At 38.0% G+C, this 26,302-nt stretch overlaps 1 protein-coding gene across 8 annotated transcripts in view; it reads left to right on the top strand.

Moving 5' to 3' along the window:
* The window catches only part of DENND1A (DENN domain containing 1A), a 194,068-nt gene that overhangs the window by 39,301 nt on the left and 128,465 nt on the right, over positions 1-26,302 (top strand). For all 8 annotated transcript variants that reach the window (XM_074161422.1, XM_074161421.1, XM_074161420.1 and 5 more), the window contains exons 4-5: positions 12,257-12,306; positions 17,280-17,399. In XM_074161422.1, coding sequence (XP_074017523.1) covers positions 12,257-12,306; positions 17,280-17,399 — 170 coding nt within the window. The remainder of the gene's footprint in view (positions 1-12,256; positions 12,307-17,279; positions 17,400-26,302) is intronic.

The raw sequence follows: 26,302 nt of genomic DNA, 5'->3' as shown, positions 1-26,302 counted from the left end.
GCATCTTAATAGAACCTTTGACGTAATCTGCTCATCCAAGTTCCATTTTAGAATTGAAGTTAGTAAATCTAAGGATTATAGTAGCTGAGTATTTCTATGATGAGAGAATTTGGCCAGAGTATCTATTTAACAGTCTAATAGAATAGCTGGTTTTAGTAATCCATCAGATCTGCACAGAATTTCATATAGCACCGTAGCATTCTAGGTTTCTTCATTATTTTGAATTTTTATTTTGCTACTATTTGGTGATTGGCTGCAAAAGTCATTGCAGTGGATTTGTGCGGAGGGAAATAGTAAGTCGGTCTTTGTAAGTATCCCTGAAAAAAGTTAGTCCTGAAGTCTAAGGCGTGCTGAGTGAGAAAGTACTCAAAACTATTTCTTTTTTCTTTTTTTTTGTCCTTGAGCTAGTAATCTGAGCAGCCGCTCCATTTGTCCCTGTCTGTGAAGGAGCTGAGCTGGAGATGCCGTTTTCCCTGTTTGATGCATCACTGATAATGTTAGCCAAGTGTTTTTCCAGTTATGATATCTGTATTTCAGAAATCACAGGGCAGGGCAGGAGCAGTAAAAGTGCAGAAAACCAATAGCAATTAACCACCAGTTAATCTTTTGAAGGAGCCCAGGAGGTGAGATGATTTTGGCCTGAAAGTACCTGAGATCGTGTTGGGCTCTAAAGTCTGTGTGTGAAAGCTGTGCCAAAAGCCAGTGTCCAGAAGTTAGAAAAATTCTGGATAGAAACAGAGGCATAATTGGGTTGAAGTGTGGGGAAATGTAGTTCAAACCACTTTCTAAGCAATTTCAGTTTTCTTTCATGTAAAATTTGAATCAATATTGGAAGTTCAATAAACACAATTTGATCCCACCACAAATTGTTCAGCTGGGTGCAAGTATTACTGGATACAATGGTATGGCCTTTGTTATACAAGAGGTCAGATGAGATGATCATAATGGTCCCTTCTGGCCTTAAAAATCTGTGAATATATGAATAATTTAAAACCTGTCCTGCCAACCCTTATTCGTTGAGGTAGTCACATTAAAATCCCGTGGGACTACTCGTGTGAGTAAAGGTTGTGGGATCAGGCCTAAAGTGAGTAATCATTATCACTTATGTTTAAATTTATTGATAAAACTATAAAATATTCACTTCAAGTAAAGATGGGTTTCTTTAAAATGGAAGATGCGTATGCAGTAATATCCTACTGCGGGTTGTTAAACCAGCCATTATCAAACTAGTTTAGAAAGTTCCCTTGTTTCGGTCTCTTGAACCATCCAGTTCTATCCTGGTGCTATAGATAAATTGATAAACAATTTCAAAAATATTGTTTAAAAACTTGTAACATGTAGAAAGTATCTTTGTTTTGTTTAAAATAAAATTCAAGCCCCTAACGATGTGTACAGGCAGACTAAAACTGATGTCAACGCATCTCACTGTGTGTAACACTCTGTGCTGTGACTGGTTATGTTGATGTTTGTGTGTGCAGGAGGACTGGGAGTACTGGGAAGTACCGTCCTTCGCAAAGAGTAGGAATTGTTTTGAAACATGTTTAAAATAAATATCAGCAGGTAAGTGGTGTCGTCAAGATTAGAGTTAGGAATCAATCTCAGGCATGCCGTGTCTTCATGTTAACAGTCATAGAGGAGTTAAACAATTTCTCATTTGATTAGAGATCACTTTATTCAAGAGTTTCATGGGATGACTTAGTGCTCCAGCTTCAACATCCGAATCGCTTGTGGCTAAGACTGGTTTTGAGACCATGCTACTAAACGAGCATTGAGAATACTCTGTCTTGCAGCTTTTTCCTCTCTTAATGTTTTCTATTGCTTCATTAGTGTAGCTGTACTATTTTAACAAAGTAAGGAGAAACGGATGTTTTGTAGCTCCTAAAGTAGTCATTAATGCTTTGAAGTTTCCTGAGCGTGTGGAGGAGGACACAGTTCTTTGGATTCCTGCTCTTGCCGCTTGTCTGCCCGTGCCCCAGTACAAATGCATTAGAGAAATGTGATAAAGAAGCTAAAGCTTCATGGAAGACAAAAAGCAAGTGGGAAATAAAAGTGTATTTTTTTATTTGCAGAGCATCCTGTGGCATGCAAACGAGCATCAAAACAGCTTGTGCTTTGAAATGGATCATCTTGTAGCCGGGTGCTGGTGCGTGTGAAGCGTATGAGAGAGAATTCCAGAAGTCCTGTTCCTTGTTTGTGTTCATTTCCAAGGTGGCAGGAGATTTCCGTGACTTATTCTTGCAGCAAAGGGACTTCCTAGAGTTTGGGTTTGGGGTGGTGTGGGTGGAAATAGAACTTTTTTTGGTTTTCCCAACTAGAGAGTCTTGCTGTGTGATACTTACGTGAAAGTAGGCACAGCCTTTTATCTGCTCCACACCTCGCCCCCCAAGGGCATGGACTATAAGAGCACGTAATCTGGCCAGTTCAGTCATCTTTGTACATATCAGCTTCTTTTCTTCAAGCAAAAACTACTTTCTGTGGCTCATGAATGTTTTTATAGCTTTCAGGTTTTTGATCACTATTCTCTGTAGCATGTTCTCATATTTGGAAATCTAAGAGTTGTGAGAATCCTGGTAAATTTGAAAAGTTGTATCCTCTTATAACCTTCAGTTATCTAAGGTGATCACTGGCTCCATCTCCTCTCTCAAAGTTTAATGTTAGGAAAGTTCTTTCCCTGGGGGCACTAGTGTCCTCGTCAGGTATCATCATTTTCTCCTTGGAGGATTCTGCAGTAGGTATGATGGGACGTGGGTCGAGAAACGGGTGCTCCAGAACTGTAAAAATTGGTCAGCTGTTGCCCTCTTTGGGATAGTTGTTTAGTTTGTAATGTTTCCTCAGCTGCAAAAAGCAGATAATACCTGTGTAACGGAGTTAAGTAACTTCATTAGTGACCAGCTTTAAAGCTCGTCCCCGGCTCCGTGTTCTCCTCTCCTGCAGAAAGAAGGATCTTGGTCATAGCAATGAGAAGACTTTTATGAGAAGGCAAATGTGTGAATTCTCTCAGTTTCTGATATTTGATAACACTGTGCCATGGCATTTTTCTTGGCAGTCATATTTAATTTTTAAGTAATAATTCTGAGAGTGTTCTTCTGTTTTAAGCACAATAGCATGATGAAACTGTTTTTCTCATTACTTCTCAGGAATTATGTATTTTGCTGAGTTGTTGGTTACGATTCTCAGTCTGTAGCTTATTTCCTGGGAAGGATGTCACTAATGGAGAATTTATGGTACGGAATCACCAACTGAATTCAGTATATGCTCTAATATTCTCTTTGGTAAACAGTGCAGGAAGAAATTGGAATCTAATGTTATTCTTTCACACTTTTTCATGCTTTGAATTTCTATAAAAGAGCTTGTCAGTGAAATGACTTAATTTTACAGTGAGAGCCGGTAGAATGTCTGTAATAGGGAAATGGCAGAAAAGTGAAGTCCTTTGCACAAAGTTGTCTGCACAAGTCCTCTGCACAAGTTGCAGAGAAGTTGTTGGTGGCAAATTCTTACCTTTGCTTCTTAACCATAAAATTCTGCTCTCTCTTTATTTAAACTGGTTTCAACATTGCAAGTTTCTTCACATCCTTTTTCTGGAGTAAAGGACAGGAGTTTATTTTTAATGATATTTACTATTCATTGAACTAAGGTTTTTGTTTGTTTTGTTTCTTTCAGGTTTTTTTTCGGTGGTTATTTCTTTATAACATCCTAGTGATTGATTTTTTCCTCTAGTTCCCCCACTGGTGGGCCTGGCAGCTGGAGATGTGGGTACCAACATTTGCACCATCTAGAAGAGATCCCAGTCTTTAAAAGCCAAAACTTTTCTTTTTCTCTACCCCCTGAAAAACCTATTTCCTGTTGGGGCTGAACTACAATGCAGATTTATAAAGGTGTAACATGGTTACATGGGCAGGATTTGATTTTAGGTTTTAATATCAGTTTGGAGCTCTGGCCCTCCTCTTTGAATGTATTATATTTGTGAACGAATTCCAATGGTTTGTGTTATCTGATTATAGTAAAGATCAAACCTGGCCCAGTCTTGTTGTGAATGAGTGAAAATCTAATTGCAATAGTGCCATCACAGTAGTCTCCTATGACCATAAAGTTTGTATTTGATAACCAGAGCTCACTTTCAGATGTTCTAGCGGATACTATTTTAGAGTATTTACTTGCATCTATTTTTAGAAAGGTTGGAGAGTGGATGGTGCAGAAGTGATTAACAAAGCACCATCCTGCCTATTTATGTAAACCGGGTATTTCTTTTGTGAACATGTCTTGTTAACTATCCATTGCAGACCTTTATTGGTGCTTCTTGAATAATTTGTTTAAACTATACAGTACAGATTCCTTATTTTAGCACTAAGACTTACAAAGCCTTCTTTTAGCAGCCTTTAATTTTGTACTTATGTATGTGACATAGCCTGTGGCTGTGATCTCTGCTGTGAATCTGCGGTTGTTTTGGGATGAAAGAAGAAGGCAGCTGGAAACTCAGTAGCTACATCTAGCTGTCTACCTAGAGAAGGCCTTGATTTCAAGTTTATCTAAAGCTCGACTAATCCCAACTATCTGGGGGGATCCACTGTCAAAACAAGCAGCATGGCCCTAAGGCAAACACAACCATACAGAAATGAAGGCTGGGACTTCCAATACTCCGATGACTGCAGACTGGAGGCTTTTTTTCCTGAAAGAGAGTAAGAGAGGTAGAATTTGCATAATGCCTTTTCATTGGGAACTTTTGGAAAGCTGACAGAGGTCCAGCTTATAGCTCTGTAGCCACAATACAGAGTCTATAGGAGAATCCTTGAATGACCTAACCATATTGAAAGAAAAAATGAAAGCATCGAAGTATAGCCAAGTGAGTGTGGAAAAGAGGGCTGCTGCATTGTCTAACATCTGCTCTACTTCTCGTTAGTTTTGTTCTTTGGTATTCTATGTGGACTTTGGAGAAACCTAAGACAGCCTAACATGAATCCTATAATCTTCCTTCTGAATATTTATGTAGTGTGCCAGCCTCTAAGCTGTCCTTTGCATCTTCCCACTTCCCCCTCATTTTCATGCTCTCAAATGAGGCCAACATTTCAAAAGCTAAATAAATGTTTGTGAATGTTTATAAAAGATTTGCATAAATTTGTCCTTGTTTGACAAAGATCACTTTTTTCTTATGCCAGTTCTGAAATTTTTTAAAGGTTTCAGTGCTTGTCTTGACAACAAAGTCCTGCCTAGGAGAACAATGATTGCTGATTAAGTGGGTACGCGCTTGGAGCTGAATAGAGCATTTGAGACGACGTCTAAAAGGGCCAGTCATCTTAAGCCAGAATTATAATATTTAACAAATGTTAACCAAAGTATATATTTAAAGCTTTCTTTTTGATGCAGTATACCTGGGCATTTGCTGTATGCTGTGAGAAGTATGTGATTATCTTTTCACAGTTAATTGTTCTCACTTAATTTTTCCTAAATATGGAAGTGAGAATATGCTGCATTTTCAGTCACTAAATGTTTAAAATATATTTCATAGAATCATACTTAATGCAATTAGTGTTCTAGCTCTCTGATATTGACACTTCTTATCTTTACCAGTTCATCAATGTTTATGCACATAATTAGACCTATTTTATTAACGCTTGTTTGTATAATTTTTCAATTCTTTGTGATTTAAGACGGGAACAATTATTTTTACTGCAGTAGCTATAGATATTTCTTTTTTAATTTATGTTTTGCATGTTAGCTAAAATCCATTTTAATAAATAACTAAAACTAAATCTTAATCTATTGAAGGGTTTTTAAAGAGACGTATTGAGGAGCTCTCTTTGAAGAACTGCTTAAATATTTAGTTCAGCTTTACTTTCAGATTTTTTTTCTTCTGGAAAAAAAAGTAATAGTCGTTTCTGTTCTTTTGTTCTATTAGTTGAGAGGTTGAAGTTGTCATTAAGGCAAAACTGGAGCTACTTCTCTGACACAGTTTTTATCACATCTGCTAGGCCTGTGTCCCAGGAGGAGCTGTGCAGAGCAGCCAATTCAGCATAGGCCCATTATCTACTGGTTTTGCGTATGTTGTAAAAGGAGTGAGACCTCGGGGAGGCTGGGAGCCTCCTCCCGTGTAATGTCCAAATCAGATTTGAAGGACTGGTGGCAGGAAAGCTTTGGCCTTGGGGTGTGAATTCTAAGAAACAGAGTCACAATTAGGTTTAAAAAATTCAGGGATTTTGAGCTTTATCTTGAAATATGTTTTTAGTAATGCAAGTAGAAAAGTTGCCCATCTGTGCACGTATTTTGTACGTTTAAAATATTTAAATGATAGCAGGCCTCAATATGCTTAGGAAATGTTATTTATCTCATGCTCTTCTTGTTACCAGGATTGTGTATATACATGTTGGGGTTTTTGTTTGTTTTTAAAAAGTAGCATTTTTCCTGAGAACAATTGGTTACCTTCACAAAATGATGTTATTTCATACTGGGTCTGTTCCCCTCCTGACCCTCATACGGGAAGAAGTGACTTTTCTAGAAGAAAAACCCTCCCCTAATTCAAGCTTTATAATTGCTCAAAAAGAGCTAATAGATTGTTAGAACATTAAGCAAATGGATGAACTAGTGCTCTAAAGTTGTACTGGAATACTATTAGAATTAAAAAAGAAGAGATAAAACTAAATTAAGGTAATTTAAATTAGTGCTATTAAACAAATTATGCTCCTGATTTTTGGGGGTAGAACATTCTTTTAAAGAATTGATTAAAATTAATTCTTAAAAGATTTTCACCATTATAAAAATGAGAAATGTTCAGTACTGCTATAAGATGTAAACAGATTTTGTATGAAAATGAATGCAAGATGAAATTTGACATAAAGATTTTAAGTGAGCAATGATTTTTTTAACAAAGAATCCATGTTGTATTCGTTTTCTAAAAACTAGAAAAATCTTTAAAATCTAGAGCAATCATGCTTTTAAGTTTATTGTTCTTTGCTTCCTCTGCTTCTTCATCTTGCAAAATCCGTGTTTTGTTGTGGCTGTGTGACACTGGCCTCTGCATGCAGGGTACTTTCTTTTTAATTTGAGAAGTTTATAAGCTGCTTGAATTGCAATGCTTCTCCGGATTTTGAACTACAGAATTACATGGCATTTGTTAATTGATGAGAATAATCTGTAATAGTAACTTTAGGAAAATTTGATAGAATATAATATAAGCTGACACTAATAATAAATACAATTTAAAGTTTAATCTTTGAAAACACAAAATGTACTTGTCCGGTTTGTTACTCATAGCTGTGTTCAAGCTCGTGGCTGAGTTTCTTGGGCTGGCATCGCTTTATTAGGTTTGTATTCTTCAAATAAAATTTCGAAACATGACCTTTTCCCATCCATTTTAACTAGTTGCTTTGTAAAATGTTAAAAATATTTTGCAAAACTTGTTACTAAGGTGCTTATTGTTGTGCAGAAAGATGTTCCCTTTCCTGGGATAATGTAGATGAATTTCTGACCAACTCTGGAGCGAACAGAATTGATGGTGTTCTGGATTCTTCTGTACCTTTTCTTTCACTACCTTTGGGTTTTAAACAGAGTAGTTGTCAGGTTTAAGGAGGTTATTTGGGTGCACTGACAACCATTTTGAATTCTTAAACTTGTTGTTCCATTGCAGTGGACAATTTAATTAATTGTTAGCTTAAAATTATTCAAATAGATATATTAAATATAAGAGCAGTTTACAATTTTGTGGCTATAAGGTAGATTAATGGACAACCCAAATTTCAACATAATTGGATGATATTTTGCTTCAGTTAAAGCAATGTCTTAGCACTCTTTTATGCTATATTAACATTTGTGCTATGTTTAAATTTGATGCTGTTTCTGAGCAGAATTAAAACCCTCTCGAGTTGTTTGCTGGTCAATCGGACCTGTTCCCTGTTCTTCCTGCCCCTGTGCTCCTCTCAGCCCTCGCTGCTTTCCTGTATCTCCTCCTTCCCCATCACTCTCTTGATGTGTTCTTGAAACTCTTTTGGTTTCCCTCCATGTGAAGATGGTTTTCATGTTTGTTTCATGAATTCAGATGGTATTTCAAGCTGGATAAGTTGAGAACTGGTTGCATTTCCACCCTCTCTGTTTAGCGTTTCACTTACAGCACCTTCCCCTATCCTTCACCTCCGCGTTAAGGTCAAGGAAATAGAAGAGCCTTCATCTCTCTCATCACCCAGTCTTCTCTTCTCTCCATGGAAAACTCATCTTATTTGCAGTGCTCCATTCTCTTGTAATATTTGAATTGTCCTCCTGTGAAAACGTACGTACTTTCTGAAACAAGGTCTGGGCTGTACGCTGGGTGCTCTTTTCAACTTCATCTTGCTTTTCCTCACGTTTCCCAATAGGCTTCCAAATACAGGTCCCCAACCTGTTGGGTTTTGGGTGGTTTGATTCCCTTCTCTGACTCGCATTAATATCCGAGTGTCTCGCCTCAATCAGTCATCATTTTTCACAGATCTCTGCCTGTATGTTAATTCCTTTTCTTTCCAACTTCTACTTAGATTTCCTGTTCCGCTTCGAATGTCTGTTGCATCGTGCGTCTTTCAAAGAGCAGATTATTTGCAACACTCCGCTCTTCTTGCATTAGACCAGCAATTTGCATATCATTTTATCAGTGCGGTTTTGTTTAATTGTGCTGCAGCGTGGGATATTTGTTACCAATGTTCATTTGAACAAGAGAAACAGAGTGATCCTGTATATTTGAGGCTGTGAAGTTGTTCCATTGACTTGGAAGTGGGAGCATACGGTGAAAGGTTTAAAAATAAAAAAGACTTAAGATACGGCTTGCATATTAAATTCATAAGTGAGTATGCAAAATTTTTCAGCAATGTTGAGCTTTCTTTACTATTTCATCTCAATACGTAGATAATTCAGGACATAAGCTGAGTGTGTATTGTGTGCATTTAACAACCTTGCTTTCCATACGCTTTTAAGGTCTCCTGTGTGGAGGAAATCCTTTCAGAGGCTGCCTCACCTTCATAAATTGCGATGTGACACAAAAGGGCTGAACACTGTGTTCCTGCCTCATTTATTTTGAAAACTTTGCTACTGAAACCAAACTTAATCAATGAGCTCTGTGTTGTCTCCGATAAGTTATGTACTGGCTTTATTGATTGGGCAGGATTTTAGAAAACCCGTGTGGGGTTTATAATGTCAGCAGTGTTTTGATTATGAAAAGAGTTGGAACCCTGGGACAGGGAACCAGGTGGTGTATGTCCTAAAGCCACCAGTGACACGGCTGGGCTGAATCCCTCCAGGGACACAGTTCATGCCCTGCACTTTAACTGTGGTGACTGCCTGCTATAGATGCACTTTTTGCTCATTAAAATGTTAAAAATCAAACTGCATGTAAAAAGATTTGTGAAAATATAAACTTGGGGATTGATCCAGAAAACTGGTGTGTGATACCCCAGAGACACTGGTTTCAGCTCCTGGGTCATTTACGTGTATCAGCGGCGTGTGCTGGATTGTTCGGGGGGGGTGTTTCTTTTCTTCTTTTTAGGGTGTTCTGCTTTAGAGGCATTTATGCAGGCTTTTCTTTAAGAAAATAGGCATAGGGGAATAAAATAAGAAAACAGGCTATTGATGCTAACTCTGTGTTTCATGTCAGGTAAAAACATAAAAAGGATTATAAGATGCTGCCATGGAGGGAGTCTAGGTTTGGTTTAGTTACGGTTTTGGCTTGCAATTGTAAAGAAATGATGATTTTTCTAGGCCATAAGTAACCACCCACCTAAAGAGGTCTTGTAGGAAGTTGCATATTATGTAGGCATTGCTAATCTTTCAAACTGAGCAGTATTTAAAGAGAAAAAAAAAAAAAAAGAAAAGCATCACATTTATAGTAATGAGCTTGCAACTTAAGCAAAAATTGGATAGTTCTCCAGTAATTCTATTTCTTACATGCAAAACATTAGCATTTTCGCTAATTAAAAACTCTTTATGTGTTTTTTTTTAATAATTAAGATTTAAAAGTATGTGTCTGGTTAAGCTGTAGTAGTCTCAATTTCTTAGTTGTAAATCAAGAGAGATAAATATTGGTGTGTAACGAGCACCCAGTTATGTCCAATAACATTATAAAAGCCACATAATAATATCACAGTAAAACCTTTCTTTAAAAGACAAGGCAGTGTCTAGTGGTACAGATTCAGTATATTGCCTCTTTAAGTGAAAATTTCATTTTCTGTGTTTAGGAAGCTATAAATATCAAGAAAGAAGTGCAAAGCAAGTTCTGAGTAATACACTGTTACTCTATAATAACACAATGCTGATGAGATGCTAAAGTGTTTTATGATGTGAATGTTTTTACTTGCAGTTACAGTAATTATTTAAATCATCAAAACAAAGGAGAGAATATATTCTGCCATTTTGAGGGGACTGATGACGTATTATCTATTAACACTGGCTTTGTTTCTAAAAAATAGACATGCAGTCATTATTTTGAGGACAATTTGTATTGATAAGGCAAATAAAAACATAAGCACTGTAGTCTTCTGCGATTATAATTTTGATTCTCTTAAAATCCCGTTGTGGTGGTGGTGTTTGCTTTTTTTTTTAGCATTTTAAGCATTGAGATTTCACTTGTGGGTAAAGAACTGTGTAATAGTTCAAATTTGTCAAGATGTAGTTTTTGTGCGGCAGCAATCAGGGCTGTTCAGCAGACGGTCCGTCCTTGTGGAAGTCGGTGAGATTCTGCACAAGGGTGAACCCAGTCACGTTAATGAGGCCTTTACTATCAAGGCATTATTTTGTATCAAAATATGTATTTCCTTGAAACCTCTATCGCTCCTGTCCGACTTCCCTGCTGAAACTGCAAGGAGGATCCTTCTTTGCTTTACGTGGCGTTCTTCACTTGAGCCTTTCTTGTTCTTTAAAAACAGGCGGCTGTTAAATAATCTATCAATAAACTGTCAAGAAGTCAAAGCTTCCATATCTGTTTCTGCCTGAAATTTTAAGAATTGCCATATTTTAGTTGTCAAGAAACCTCCAAAGAAGAGTCTATGAGCAGTTGAGCCTGAAACCATTGCTAAGGGTGGGATGCGCTTGTTTGAATTATGGAGGAGGAACATGCTCTTGCAAGGGAGTCAATATGTTTTCTGCTTCATTGAATAGGTTATTAGATTGATGGAGTTTATTTGTTGAATGATGGCATTGCTTTTAGAAATAAATGAAGCGGGAAGCATCAACTTAGTTATTGATGATAATTTATTGCTATTGGTCAGAAAAGTGTTGAATTTATCAGAGGGTTTGTTGTGTAGTCAGGGTTATCTTGTTTCAGCCGAGAGCAGAGAAATAGTTCACGTTTCAGGTCCTGGAATATTCAAGTGTGAAGGAGAATGAACAATGCATGAGCTGGTAGTAAAGGGCTGCAAACTGGGGAGACCTTTTATGGTGGGTTGGGGATTATAGAATCCAAATTTTGGATATCATACAACAATATAATGTAAATGATTACTTTTGTCTACAAACAGAACTATTTTGGAACTAGCACGTTTCTGTTCTTGCTTCTTTAATGACTGTATTTGTTTAAAGTTGTAAAGTTGAAAATGATTAATTTCTCTGCTGATCATGTTTTCGGTTTTCATATTCATGTTTTTTATGTGAAATTACGCAAAGCCTGTACTTAAAAGTTTGTCTCTGTTGCTGTTTTACAACATTTAGAAAATTGTTTGTAAGTTAAACAATTTGTAGTAATTTTAATGCACATTATTTTAATCAGTCTTTTAACACTCAGATTTTCCTTCTAATAACAGTAGGCAATGTTAAACATTCCTGCTCTGAGACCTATTGGCTTTAGCTTTTGTTATTTATCTTGCTGATGTTAGGAAGGATTCTCTAATCCCCCAGCCCCTGTTCCTAGGTAACCGGCAGAAGCTGTGCCAGCAGAAGTGGTCCTGCCAGGCCAGGCCCATGTGGTTTGGTGTTATTCACTCTGATCCATATGGTCAGGGCAGAGATTGTCCCTGGAGAGGTGTTAACACTCAACAACCCAACCTCCTCCTACTCTGTGGAGAATTGCTGGATGGCTCCTGCTGCCTGCCCATGTGTGAATCTTGATTAATTTTTCATTTTTAATGAAGTTTGATCATGTTTATTATTTCACATGATTGACTGCCTGGTACTCCTTCCATGTAATTGATAAAGCCCATATTTCTTCATCTGTCTCTTATTTCTTCAGGGCAAAGTTGTGAAATTGTGTGATGTGGTTAATATTAGATTTATTGGTCCCAATAGATGTATAAATTATCTCTTTTTCTCTCCACAGGAAGTTCTACAGACTTTGACCAAGTTTTGTTTCCCCTTCTATGTGGACAGGTAGTGTTAGCTTTTCAAACTTTACAAGAAAATAAGCTTGTCAATAAAACCACTGTAGAAAATAAAAACCATGCCATTCCTAATGTTCTGTCTGCTTGACTGTGATTTAAAGCACCCAAGTGCAAATTATAGTCTTAGAATCACTTTTTCCTGGGGTTTTTATGGGCACCATCAAAAAAAAAAAGTTTTAAAAGTTGGAGCTGTTCGGTGGCAGCAGAAAGAGTGCGTTTTGTTTGACTTCTACGTAACGCTTGGATGTGGAAATGCTTGGGCAGTGATTGTCAAATATGCATATTAATAGCAAAGCTTTGTGTGCCGATGTATTTTTATTTATTAATTGCCAAAACTTGGGCAGGATAACGAATTAAGTGCTTTACATTTAAAGGCCTCTTGATCTTGTTGGAACGCTGGTGCTTTCCTTGGTGGCTACTTAATATGGCTTCTAATTTTTTGGGGAAAAATTATAAAGTAAGTTATAATGGATTTGACAGGGACTGAGAATATTTAATTCTTGTAATTTAGAAAAGTCCAGAACTCTTTTAGATTTGCTTTTACTGTGAATTATTTTTGGTGGGTTTATGAAGAGAAAAAGCATTGAGATTTTGAAAGGACGCACCACTGCTCATGTCACCTCCGAGCATCCTTTAATTGGCTGGCATCGCTTGTCCTGGGGCAGCCAACACACTGAATGGCTTTGATTGATGAAATTGACCTTAACTGTGATTAAACTGCTATAAATATTTTTCTTATTTCAGTGAGATTTATGATATTTACAGTAGAAATTGATTTTCTTTATAAATCAACATCCATTTCTAATACCACTTCTTGCTTGAGCCATTGTTCAATCTAAAAAATTTTCTTTTCACTTTTTCACTCACCCATAGGCCAGCTGGTGTCTCTTAGTTATCTTGAAATACTGCTCACTAGTTTCTATGAATGGAGATGGAATCTCACTGTGCTTCTCTGGAGATAGGAGTCTACATAATAAAACCGTTGCTCCGCTTTGTGCTCCGATGTGGGGCTGGAGGGGGCTGGAAGCTTGAATGGATCACGCGGCCGATACGGTCTTTCAACCCTCCAGGTGGTTCCTGCAGATCAGGGTTGAGAGACGCTGGTGAGGCACTGCTGGAGACAGCTATCATTACCAGGGTCTCTGCTGTACCCGATTTGTACATAAAAAGAGAATTTAAATATCCTGGGCTGTCAACATGAGCTACTTAAGCAGTGCTTGTTGACTCAGGTGACCTTTAAAAGCCACAAATACTTCTTATAATTTGGAATCACTTTTTCTGATCATCTTTTTCCTTTCCTAATGGGAGGGAGCAGGGAAGTACTTACATATATTTTTCTGATGTATGTGTTTCTACTAGAAATATTTATGCTTACTATGTGTAGATTTATTGTACCTAGGGGGTTTGTTTGTTTTGTTGTTTTTTGTTTTCCCCCAGCAATATAACATTTTGAGAGATAAGAATATTGAAAACCCATATGGGGTGCAAATGAGAACATAATGAAAAGTGATTCCCATTTCTGGATTCACTTGTTTGACTGAATATCACAGACTGTCACTGAAAAGACTGTCAGCCAACCATTTTGAACGTAAAGAAGAGATTGTAACCCATAGCATACTTAAGTCCATTCTTAGTTTTCAATTATTTAAATACTCCAGAAGGTAGAGGAGTCCCAAGTTAAGGATATGGCAGCTGGAGCAGATGTGTGCCACGTCTCTTCTACATGTGAAAATACGCACACGCACACATGCGTAGGTGTGTGCACAGGTACAGATATATAGAACTGTTGTAGTCCTCTGTGATGTAAATTTGACTTAGCTTTGAACTGTGTGTGGGAATTGATCTGCCAGTTACAGCAAGAAGGTAAACGGTCTTATATCACTGAACGCAAATGAATTGAATGTGACCATGATAAAGAGAGAAATGCAGTGCATCCTAAGTGCAAAGTGTTTGTGAGGACTTTTACTTGGGGCAATTAATTTATGTCACTACATTCAGTGCAGTGTTATAGCAGGCTTTCAGTGGAAACTTCTCGAGGGTAGAGGTGTGCTCCGTGGCACTTGAGCTGAGTCTTGCTCTTCTGATTTAGATGTTAAACAGTGGTATTTCTTTAACAAGTGCTGAGAAAGGATGTAAGCCATCACCTACGTGTGTAAGCCATCACCTACGTGTGTGTCTCTTCCAAGGCTGTGTTTTATAAAGCAGGTAGCAAAAGCTGAAGATGTACTGTGGCCTCTGCCAGATCACAGCCTCAAATGATGACAGGGCACCAAGATTTTGAGGCAAACCAAGATCTCCTGTGTATCTGATTGTTCTCTGTGCTGAAGGTTTTGGCACTCATTGACACAGACTCCAAATTCTTTTTATATTGATTCTTTTTATATACATTGCTGGCAGTGGTCAAAAATCACCAGGGACTAGTTGTCCCTTCCTTTCGGCCGTGGCCCGTGAGTTTTCTACTGTTATGTTTGCACGATCAAGGCAGAAGCTGTTCTCCAACTGCAGGAGTGAAAACTCCACCTCAGTCAAATTTCATACCAGGATTTAATTGTGTCAATCAGATACAGCAAGTGAAAGGAGATTTTTAACAAGTCACTCCTGCTCTGTCCGCTTGTCTCCAACCCTGACTTCTCTCTGCCCATTTAGAGATGAGATAGATGTTGCTTCCAACCTGTTAGGCTCTAAATAGACCTTCTTTCCATTTGAAAATAGAGCTAAGAATCTTAAGTATTGATATTAAGATCCTAGGAAAAGCACTTTTGTGTTGGGAATTTTAACCTGCTGTGTGAAGAACTGACAACTGAAACTTGACCAAAACCGATCAGAAACATTTAACTTCTGCAGATCACGGAAATGCCAGAATCTTTAGGTTCGCTTTGGAGGAACTTACCAACTTCTCACAATTGTTTAATAAACAAGCTTCTCCCTGCTGAAAATGAAGGGTATTTTTTTTTCCTTCTGTTCCATAATTTTAATTGTCAGCTAGAATGATATTTCTCACACATGCTCTTCCCTCAACCTCGTTAAAATTAAGCATATAATCCCCTTTTAAAACACCATACTAAAACGGCCGTAGTAACATTACATCCAAGCTTTACAGATAGAACACCCCACCAGTAAGGGATTTTTTGGTGTCCCCTGGCAGCTCAGGGCACTTCATGGAAGTGGTTGCTCTGTTGACATTTAGAATTTGGTAGGATGATAGTACTTAGCCTAAGGCTCACACTACTGAAATGCTTTTAAATATCTGTCGTTTTGTTCATCTGTGAATTTGGAGCACTCTTTTGTCTTCATCGCTGCATGTTTTTCCTTCCCTGTTTGGAATCCACTGAAGGATTCTTCCTAAGCTGGACAGTGACATCTTTAGAATCTGGATCCAACTTCTATTTCTGAAAGTCTATTTTTCTTTTTTTTTCTTTCTAGGCACTGAGCATATAATCTCCCACATAAGTTGTTTATTGCATTGTACATGGCATCACAGAAGAGAATACTTGCTCACTTCTCAGGCGTGTGACTGTCACTTAAATGGCCTTGAATTTAATGGGGTTTGTTGTTGCTGTCGTAAAAATACACATCAGTGTTCTCAGCAAACCTAAAATAAACTGGAACATAACCTGAAATAAGTGTTAATTTCATATCACTATGAGGACTCAAATAGATCTAAAATTGGAATGAAAAGTCCTCTAATAACTTTATTAGTCCCAGCTTCACCACTAAATGTCAAAATTTCTGTTAAACAGTAAAACTATTTCTCTACAAACTGGGAGGTGAATTGGGCTTGGATTCTATGGAATCTGCCATCACTGGGCATTTGATTAGCTTCAGACAAATGTGGTGATATCTCAAGAATGTCTTCAATTTTGTTAATAAACACCATTCCGAAAGTGCCATGCTTTAAATGTAAAGCGTCTTATTTTGATCTTATCTTACTAATTCAAGCAGCACCTATTACTGGTGAAATACAGATGTGAATTATAGCTTTTTTAAAGACACGAAATTTTAAATGCTGGAGTTTGGGAGTTTTGTTTGTGTGGGTGATTTGATTCTTGTTTTTTGTGGTGTTGGTGTTTGTGTTTTTGTTTTTTGTTGTTGTGGTGGTGGTTGTTGTTGGTTGTGGCTTTTTGTTTTGTTTTCTAAAACTGTGGTTTTCCATTTTGGGCAAATTTTCCTGCAGCAAAACTACACTACTAGTTTTTCTGCTCTGGTGTGAGCGGGGCCAATGTCTAAGAATGTTATTAGCTCACTTGTGCTATTCTTGAAAAGCCGCTAAGATCTTACAGATGAGGCAAATGACTCTTAATTTTGAAAAATCATTAAAAAGTCCTACAAAATTATTTTTATAGTCATGTCTGGCTTTAGCACAGTGTCCTTTTGATTCTCGTTTATCTTTTTTCCTTTGCAACTGTTCTAGTCTGTCTTTTAAGTGATGGCCTGGCTGCTAAAGGAGAGTCACCTGGCATGCTGAGCGTTTTGGAATGATGGATCTGGCATATGTGCAAAATGGGTAGATGGATAATAAAGCTTCTACAAGTCAATATCCAAGCGTTGAAGAAGCTTAACATGTTATTAACCCTTGCCTTGCTTTTGGAGTAAACCAGTTCTCAAATGAAGAGTAATAAATGTTTTGGGTTATGTGAGAGGACATGGGTTTGGTTTGTACGGTGTGTACTGCGTTGGAGGTGGTTGAGAGTCATGACCATTTTCATTTAAAGATAAACACATTTTTAGTATCCTCCCACACTTAATAAATTGAAAAAAAACCCAACCCAACCAAAAACCTTCCTCCCTCACCAAGCAACTGGCATATTTAAGTTTCTAGAGGGTGTACACTCTCAAAGTTAATTTCTCAAAAAAACCCTGCTGAAAGAGGAAGTGTTATAGGTTCAATGACTTAAACTAGAAACTTTTGACACAGAGTTAGCTCAGCATTAATTTTTTCCTCTTTGCTCTCTTTATTTTCAGCCATGCAGTCAACCAAGTTGGGCAGAACTTTACATTTGTGCTTACAGACATTGACAGCAAACAGAGGTTTGGGTTCTGTCGCTTATCTTCTGGGGCCAAGAGCTGCTTCTGTATCTTAAGGTAGGTCTGTGCTTTGGCTTCTGGCTGACTCCAGCAAACAGTGTTTGACTTTGCTGTGTCCCCCTGCAATTATAATTTCCTGCTGTTCAAAATTATTTTCCTATCTGGTCCTCGAAGTCACTGCTCTTCTGCAGAAGTGAGGCAAAATATCTTGCACTTGGAGTTCCTCTGGAGATAACTGTATTTGTTTGTAGTCAACGTTCTTAACACTGTGGAAAAAAAAAGAGTCTCTTTGCAGTAATTTGATATGACATAGCATGATGGCAGCTGTTATCTGTAGCTGTCACAACTGATCTTGTTAAGACATTTTGTGGACATTTGTATATGTAAGTTTTATTAACAAAGCATCTGCTGGTAACTGAGAGAATGTCACTGGTGCTCTCCACGTCCTAAAAGTTTGTGTGTATGAGCTTTACTCTGTCCTGTTGAGGGTTTTGTGAAGTTTGTTGTAATAAAGACTATTAGTGGAAGATGGAAACAATGTGTTTCACATAAAATGGGCAAAGAGTCTCCACCAGAGTAATTTTTGATGACCTCGCACAGACACGTTGGAATACAGTCTGCAATTTTCTATTTACATTTGCTGTAAGAAGTGACGCAAGTAAAATCAGTTTTAATATCTACCAATATATTAGTTCAATTAAGAACTTCTGTGGATTGAAGATCTCCACATGGCATCTGGCCTGTATTGTTCTAAACAAATTTAACAATGGTCTGTCTTCCACTTTCTGCTTTTTCCACGTTCGTGAGAAATTGGAAGTTCTGGAGCAATGGCCCAGGTAAAGACAGCTGAGAGTTACCTGTATGAACAGCCTGGCAGGTGACTGAACAGTCACAAATGAGGACAGTTTCCTCTATGAGCAGTTGTAGACATCTGTCTGTTGTCTCTGGTTTGTTTTCACACGAGAGGCTGCAGTGTAAGAACAAGAAGAACTTGTCTTCGTCCTGTGAGCACAGTGTGTTGCACGTGACGGAATGGCACCTTCTGTACAGTTGGTATGGAATGTGACCCCTCTGGAGAATTTCAGGGATAACTGCAGAATATAAGAGCACCTCTCAAGAACAAGGACACTTCTCACTTCGCTGGGTTGCATGCAGCGGTGCCACGGGGTGTATTTTGGATTGATGTATGTATTTACAATGAACGTGCCATTTGCGCTGGTACGGGGCTGGTGGAGATACCAAATGTTTGTTGCCTTGTGCTTCAGCGTTATACTGACTGCGGTGATCTGCTGACTAGGCCTTCATTGAAGAAATTATTGTGAAATCTACCAAAATTACAAATTAATTGTTTGGAGGGCAGGGTGACATGTTTCTCAATACCTTCCTTCATTCTTTCTTTTCTCTAGTAGCCATTTCGGCTCCTCTTACCTCTGGCAATGCAGCGCCGGGGGCCGTGCTGCGGATGGGAAGGTATTTCCCTGGCTCTGCCCGTGCGGTCGGGATGCTGCGTCCCTCCTATGTGGGAAGGGTTTGGTTACCTAAAGTAACTTTTCCTGATTAATGACAAATGAAAAGGGAAACACAGTTTGAAAAGAAAATCTGAATGAGGGGTAGTATGAGTCCCTTCTTGATCTCTCCTGGATAAGAGTTCTTTGCTGTCAGCTCCCTTATGTTGAGTGAATGCCAGGAAGAAATGGAGGAGTTCTGTTGTAGTTAAATGCCTTCTGCTTCAGCTCATAACCAAAAAAAAAAAAAAGAAAAGAATTTCCGTGCAGTTACAGCAGTGGATGAATTGGGACTCGGCTTCATTCCTGTTGCTTCTTTCTTCTGCGAGCTAACGAGACAATGAAATTTCATCATTAATGCAGGTGAATGTAAGTTTTAGAGGACAGTCAACAATTTAAATCGGCGTTACATGGATTCGCTTGCTCCGTTCCCAGGGCTGCAGCACCCATTGCGGATGTGAATCTTCTCAATGTCCTTTACGAATTAAAGGACACGGAAAATGGATGGATCAAAGCATGCTGATCCGAAAAAGCAAATGAGGATGAAAAGAATGGTTTTTTTATTTGTTTTTCAATTCCAGGTTGGATGGCAGCAAGCTCCAAGTATGCCTTCCTACACTCAGCGATAGTATAAGAATTAAGTGATATTCTTTGTTATTAGAGATAATTTTCACATGTTTGTCAGTCAGAGATTTTTATGGGTCTGGCCATGGTGAAATGGTTTGGTGGTGGAAAATGATCACGTTTAGATTCGTTATTGAAGAGGAACAGGAGAAAAAGGAAATTTGTTTCACTCAGCTGGAGCTTTAAAAATGTCTGCTGAGGTCTGGAAGTGAAGTTTGAAGCCGAGACAATACTCGGAAGGCCAGAAGTCCAGGTCTGGACTTTGAGTTTTAAAGTGACACAGAGACTTTTTCAGGTGGATGCACAGTACAGTGAGGCGCTTCATGGAGTTCGGTAGCAGTAACGTTACCCACACACTGTAGCTCCTGCGGCCAGCAGAAAGGCAGTTCCATCTTACGGAGAAATTCTCTTGGCTATTTTAACCAGAACTATTTAGAAATCTGCTTTTAAGATAATATTCATAGTTTCATTCCTGCTGTGGATAGCATCCTACAGATTAATGGAAATCTTTGATTAAGTTTAAAAACTGCGTCTTCTAGGTGTTCTGTGATTTTCCTTACACGTAGAATCACTGAGTCTGTCTCTCTCATTCCGTTTCCTTTTTTCTTCACTTGATTTCTAGCTAATCATGAAGCTACAATGATCAAATATGGTGTGTGACAGAGTTGTGGAGCGCTCTGTAGCACAGATGACTACTTTCTGCATTTCAGACAGCAGAGGGCGGACAAAAGCACAAAACAAGTGTCACAGATGGTCTGGTGGGGCTTTTTTGAGGTTCTAAGCAGTGAAGTGAATTAAAAAAAACCCACAAGCTCATACACCACCCATCAAAATCTCCTGGGTACTGTGGAATTCTAGATTACCTTTTTCAACACAATATGTTACAGAACTTAAAATATGCTTTTTAATTATTTTCTTTTCCAAATGATGAATGTGTAGTAAGTTGAGTGCTAATGTCCAAGCCCTCTAATTCTGAGTTCTAATTTGGTAATTTTAATATCCCAGAAAAATTTCCATGCCCAAAGATTTTTTTTTCTTTCTAAGATTTCATTTAAGGATGTCAGGATTTTAGCTGGAATAAAATAAATCCTATTGGATATGCATTAAGCAGCTGATTTTTTTTGTTTGTTTGTTTCTAGATGTTTGCTTTAATCTAACTTTGTGTTGAATTTGGCATGAGCTTTTGAAGGTGAACAATATAGATAGTTCTGAATTTAGTGATGAGCTATAGTCTTTTATTTAACAAAAAAAAAATAAAAAAAGAAGCAGAAGGTGTGGAGAGACTCCCAGGCGGCTGCTGCTCACTCCTCTGAGACATCAGCTTCTGCTCCTTCATCAGACACCTCCCCTGGTTTTGGTCTGGAATTTGTATACTCTTGTTTCTCATTTTTTCTAAGTCTTCTGTGTATGGAGCGAGGGAATGATCTTTCACTGGGGCAGGAAGGTCTGGAAGGTGTCAGAGGCTCAGAGTTTGTTCTTGATTACTATTTTCTGCTAATTGCAGTGTACTGAAAGATGATGTAAACATACTAATCTGCTGATACAATCTCAGTGGTAAGGAATAAATTAACAATATAAATTTATCTTTCTGCTTTTGTACACTCTTAAAGCATATAGATGCTTTCTGATTCTTAAGAATTTTGTATGCTGAGGCCCTTAATTTTCATTTCCTCATGGTTTTGATGTTAGAACTCCTTACTAGCTTATTCATCTTTCCAGATTTCTCGCAGCTCCAGCTGTACTAAATTCTCCAGTAGCCACTTTGCTGGTTACATTATGGACACTGTTCAGGGGCTCAGCTGTATTTATTTGCCTCTTTGGCAAACTCCTGTGATCTAGAATTCTTCTGAAGCGCAGGCACTGGTGGATTTCAGCATTGTTTTGATGGGAAAGTAATGCGTAAACCAGTTTGTATTAGTATCGGTAAGTGTACTGAAAGGAGCAGAGTCTTTTATTTTACAGTCTCAGAGCTGAAGTGGACAAACACTTCTGGACAGTCTGCTCATAGGGAACAGAGTTAAAAACCTCATCGCTGAAATTCCTGTAAGTGTGATACTTCCACTTGTGGTAAGGTGGGTGAAGGAGATGAAGACAGGGTACATCCAGCTGTGAAGAGACTGCTGACCATAGGAAATTCTAAATTCTACAGAGACATTGAAACATGAAATTCCTTTTTTTTTTTTTTTTTTTTTTTTTTCCTCCCATTGGAGACAGATACCAGGATCTTGCAGGAAAACATTATTTAAGAGTGAATATCAGTTCTTATTGTAGATGGGTTATTCGTCCTTCTGACTTTTATATGACTTTTGTTGAATCTCAGACTCTTGACAGCTTCGTCTTTCTGTGCAATCATGAAGGAAGAAAAAGTTCTGCTTTAGGAATGTAAAAAATGTTGTTAACTCAGTCTGAATACTTTTTTTGATAGTCTTATTGCAGAATGTTTATATAATAAAACCAGCAAGTTTATTTTTAAAAAAATCTTTTTATCTTTTGTCTTCTGAAATATTTCCAGAATTCAATGTAAGGACCCAGTTACTGATGGTTGAGAAATTCTTCAGATCATAAACCCATAGGATCCAGTCATTTCTTCAAATGTCTGTTTATTGTATATTCTAACTATTTAAACTTTAAAATAAGTTATATGTTTATGAATCACGCTGCTTTTAAATAAAAAATAATGGCAATGTTGAGCGTATGGTAACCTATTTAAATGTATGAACTGTGTAATGATTTCAGGTTATGGAACATAATAAAACGGTGAGTTGAAAAGCGTTATTTTTTTGGTATAGACAAAAAACTCACGTGCATGTTCACCAAGTTGACCCTGGTATTGAATGTGTGCTTCTCTTATGGGAATCTAGATTTGAGTTAAACAAATTAATTCAGTAGTTTAACTGAGAAATAATATTTTTGTATTGATTTAACTGAACTTTTGTATGAAGTCGGTATAAGGCCAAGTATAATGTTTGTGCTCTTCCAAACCGTTTAGCAGAATGGTTTTGAAGTTACGTTCTTGCTGTTACTTAGTTTGCTTCATGGTCCCTTATTTTTGAGTTAAGATTCTGAGGCCAGTAATGTGAAAAATTGAATGAAAACCACTCTGAAATAAAAATGTGTTTAAAAGAAAAAAGAGCACAAACCACCCCCAAACCCCAGCACTTCTGCAGTACAATAGAGCAATTCTAATAAAACTGGGATTCACGTCTTTGAAGAAATTTAGCAGATTGTGTAAACCACTGAATTCTTAATCTGGTCTGGATTATTGGTGTATGATAGAGTATTAAAGTCTATAAATTATTTTGCATATTTAAGGTGTATTTAAATATATCTTCTAGGGTGTCACCAAGCTTGTGAAATCTTATGATTTACTAGTTCTTAAGTTACAAAGCTGGACCGAATGCCCATTACAGTTCTCCATTTCAGTAGAAGCCAAACTCCCCAAGCCGTGGGGATCAGAAGGCAGCGCCCTTGTCCATCCCAGCAGATAAATATGTTGCCTTGTTCTCTACAGTTTCTCCACAAATGTGATTTTGGTCAATTTAATACTGTATTTAATTTGCAAAATTTCTTTTTTCCAGATATTTTAAGAACAGCTTTGGGAGGTTTAGGTAAATGCTGCCAGACCGTACACAATGTTTTATCCCTCAGAAGCTGCCGATGGGCTGGTTTTTCCCCTCCTACTGAAAAGGGTTGCAGCAATAACAGTAAGAACTTCCAAAGAAGAGAAGGTGAAGGAGGCGGTGGCAGTCGCTGCTCTGCCAGCGCTGGGGGAGCATGTGGCACTGGGCAGGGTGGGTCGCCCCCAGGGCCAGGGATTTATGTGTATTGAGTCAGTTGAAGTAATTAGACTTGGTGGACAAGAACTCTCATTCCTCTAACCATCTAATAGGTATCTTGCATTTTTTTTTTGTGATTAACTAGTAGGATTTCTGTTTTATCTGTTAAGCTGTGAGCTATAGCACCTATTTCAAACTGCTTGAAGGAGCAGTAAGAATGTAAGTCAAAGACTTTTGTCTTACTCCAAGTTTTGTTAAAGTAAAAAAAAAAAACCCACAAAAAAACCCAAAAAACCAAACCAAAACCCCAAAAACTTTGCGTAGTTTTGCTTTGGTTCACAAACTTATTGGGCAAAGTTGCTGATTTAAGAAGGTGCTATAACCATGTGCAACTCTGATTTCAATTTTACTTAATTTGAAGTTTTCAGTGGGTATTCAGCTTTTGTACCCAAAATGATAATCGTTCTTCTGAAGTGAAATGCAGAAACATTTGTGTGGAAATCCCTCTTGGCCAAAATAGCTAAGCTCTGCACCACTCTTTTTCTAAGATAAAAAGAAATGAATCTATAATAGTTTGTGACAGATGGCAGAAAATGTAACTAACTGAATGTGATTCTGTATGGAGTTATTTGAGGTTTTTGGTGTGATTTGTTGTGAGTTCCTCTCCTCCCCCCTTTCCTCTCCTTTGATTGCAGTCTTTGTCCATTTATTCTTAGGATAGAATAAGATTTCTGAGCAGGGGCCTCTCTTGTGGTGCAAAGTGAGAATTGTTTTTAATTGAGCAGAAACATGTGGAAGGATCAGGAATATCTCAAGGGATTACAGAAAAATTCCAAATTTGTACTACTTACAGCTTGTGTTTAGAGCAGGGTCTGCTGGGAATAAATGTTAGTTAGTGTGACCTGTGACCTTAAAAACTGTTGACATGGATTTCAGCCAGAAACTAGCCACAGAACTCCTTTGTTAAGCTCATTCATAGCTCCTTGAAAACTCTAGTCAGTGAAAGTTGCCAGCTCAAATCTAAGGAAAGCAGAGCCCTTTTTTTTTCCTTTTTTTTTCTTTTTTTTTTTTTTTTTTTTCCCATGCTTTGGAAACAGTGGACGCCCCTTAACCAGCAAGACTTCTTTAATAGGACTGCATCACCTAAACTTGATTGGAATTGACAGCTTCCTGGCTCAGGCTTGCCAACTGGCAGGGCATTGATGCATGGGGACAAACAGCTCTAAGGGCCTGTGCACCACTGTTTGTGTGTGCGCCTCCGAAATGTAACACACTTCTCCTGTGACACCTTCTGATGCAGAGGAAAAAAAATCCCAAGCCCTGAACGCTGCTTATAGTCCCACAAATCTTTCTGTTATTTTGGGGGAGAAAATTGAATATTTGTATGGGGTTTTTGTTTTAAAATAATTGTCCTTTTGTCTTCTAGAATTTTCCCTCTTCACTGATTTGGCCAAAAGCCACAGAAAAAATATTTACACTTGGAGGGGAGAGAGAAGAGGAAACACATTTTGATTTTAGAACTTTTACTTTTTTTATTTTAAGTGTGGCTGTATAGTAATATACACTAGAAAAGGGTAAAATTTAGGAAGCCTCCTTCTTGTGCACTCACTTCTTTACAAGTTTTTCCACTGAATGGGTTTTGTGTGTCTTCAGCTGATTCTGTGGTAGGATTCGTTATTTGGCCTGAACGAAGGCTCACACGACTTAAATTGTACTTTTGCGTAAGATGTACCATGGCATCAGCAGGATTTTTTGCTGCTCTGTATATCTGGCCATAAGAATAGGTACAAAATGGGATGTGGGAAGGAAAATACAAATTTTCGTTCATTTTAAGCTAAAAAATAGTATGGCAAACAAAGTAATCTTCGTGAAGAGTCCCTGAGCAGATGGATGGTACAGAGGTACGACATCCCAAATTGATTGCCAGTGAATCCCAATGAATTGATGGCCGTTTCTCTGCTGTGGGGTCAAGTCCCACTGCTTCAGTATTCTCTGAATGATCTGCACTGTTAAAACACCCAAATATCACAATTTCGATTCAGGTATTTCTCAAAGGTTTGATTTTGTGAAAGTGCCTGCTGTGTAAGGCTGGTAGGTCTTTTGGAATGTCTTCCATGGGGTTTTTGTTTAAAGAAGAACGTAGTAGATGCAGAGGTGAAAGAAGCTCATTCTCCCGCGGGCAGTGCAGCCCTGAGCAGTGATGGGAGGGAAGGTTGGGGAGCAAACTGGGAGCTGCCTCCCCCCTGGAGCCTCCTCTTCCACTGAAGGCATAAGATTCTCGCCCTTTCCTTAGTCTTTATCATCCTCTTTGCATTCTTGTGCTGGTTTCTGTAGCCTCAGAGAGCTGGGCTTCCCACTGAACTAATTCCTCATCAGCTGAAATAATTTGTGTCCCTGGATTCCACCCCCTTGGCCAGAGCTGACTTTGCTCCTTCCTGCATGTACCAGGGAGTGCTTTGGTCGTGGTAGTGTGAAATTGGAGTAATTCAGCTCAATAAAAGCTTGAGCCTATAGAAATTCTTTAATAACCCTATGGAAATTATTGCAAACTTTCATTAGAATGATTGATATATTTTTTTGTTGTGGTTCTGAAGTGTTCCGTAGCTGCTGTTTGTGAAGGAGCATTTGCAGATGAATAAGGAAGAATGTCCTATTCTCACTTGATCTGGATGAAAGTTTGGAACATTAAAAAACCACAGATTTATAATGCACGCTTTGAACTAGTGCTAATGGGAACTTTCTTCTGTGGAATATACAGACTATCACGGTAACAACAAATAATTTAATGTATTTAGTAGTAGTCTGATATATGGGAAGGCTGAGCTTTAGAATTCTTCTTGTTAACTAAAAAATCTTACCTGATTTACAGGTTCTTCATGCTTTGCATTTTTTCCTTTGCATACATAAAAGTAAATTAATAGGAAGTCTCTATCTCTTTAGCCTAATTTCTTCTCTTCCCCTTTTTGCTGTTAGGCTTCTGCATGGACACAGAAAAACATTACTGTCTAATTAAATAAAAAAAAAAAATCCAGACTTTATTTTATGAGGATTTACT

The sequence above is a fragment of the Numenius arquata genome, chromosome 19, assembly GCF_964106895.1.
Source record: "Numenius arquata chromosome 19, bNumArq3.hap1.1, whole genome shotgun sequence".
In the NCBI taxonomy this organism is placed as follows: domain Eukaryota; kingdom Metazoa; phylum Chordata; class Aves; order Charadriiformes; family Scolopacidae; genus Numenius; species Numenius arquata.
The sequence above is the reverse complement of the archived record's forward strand: the minus strand, read 5'-3'. Positions and strand labels throughout refer to the sequence as shown.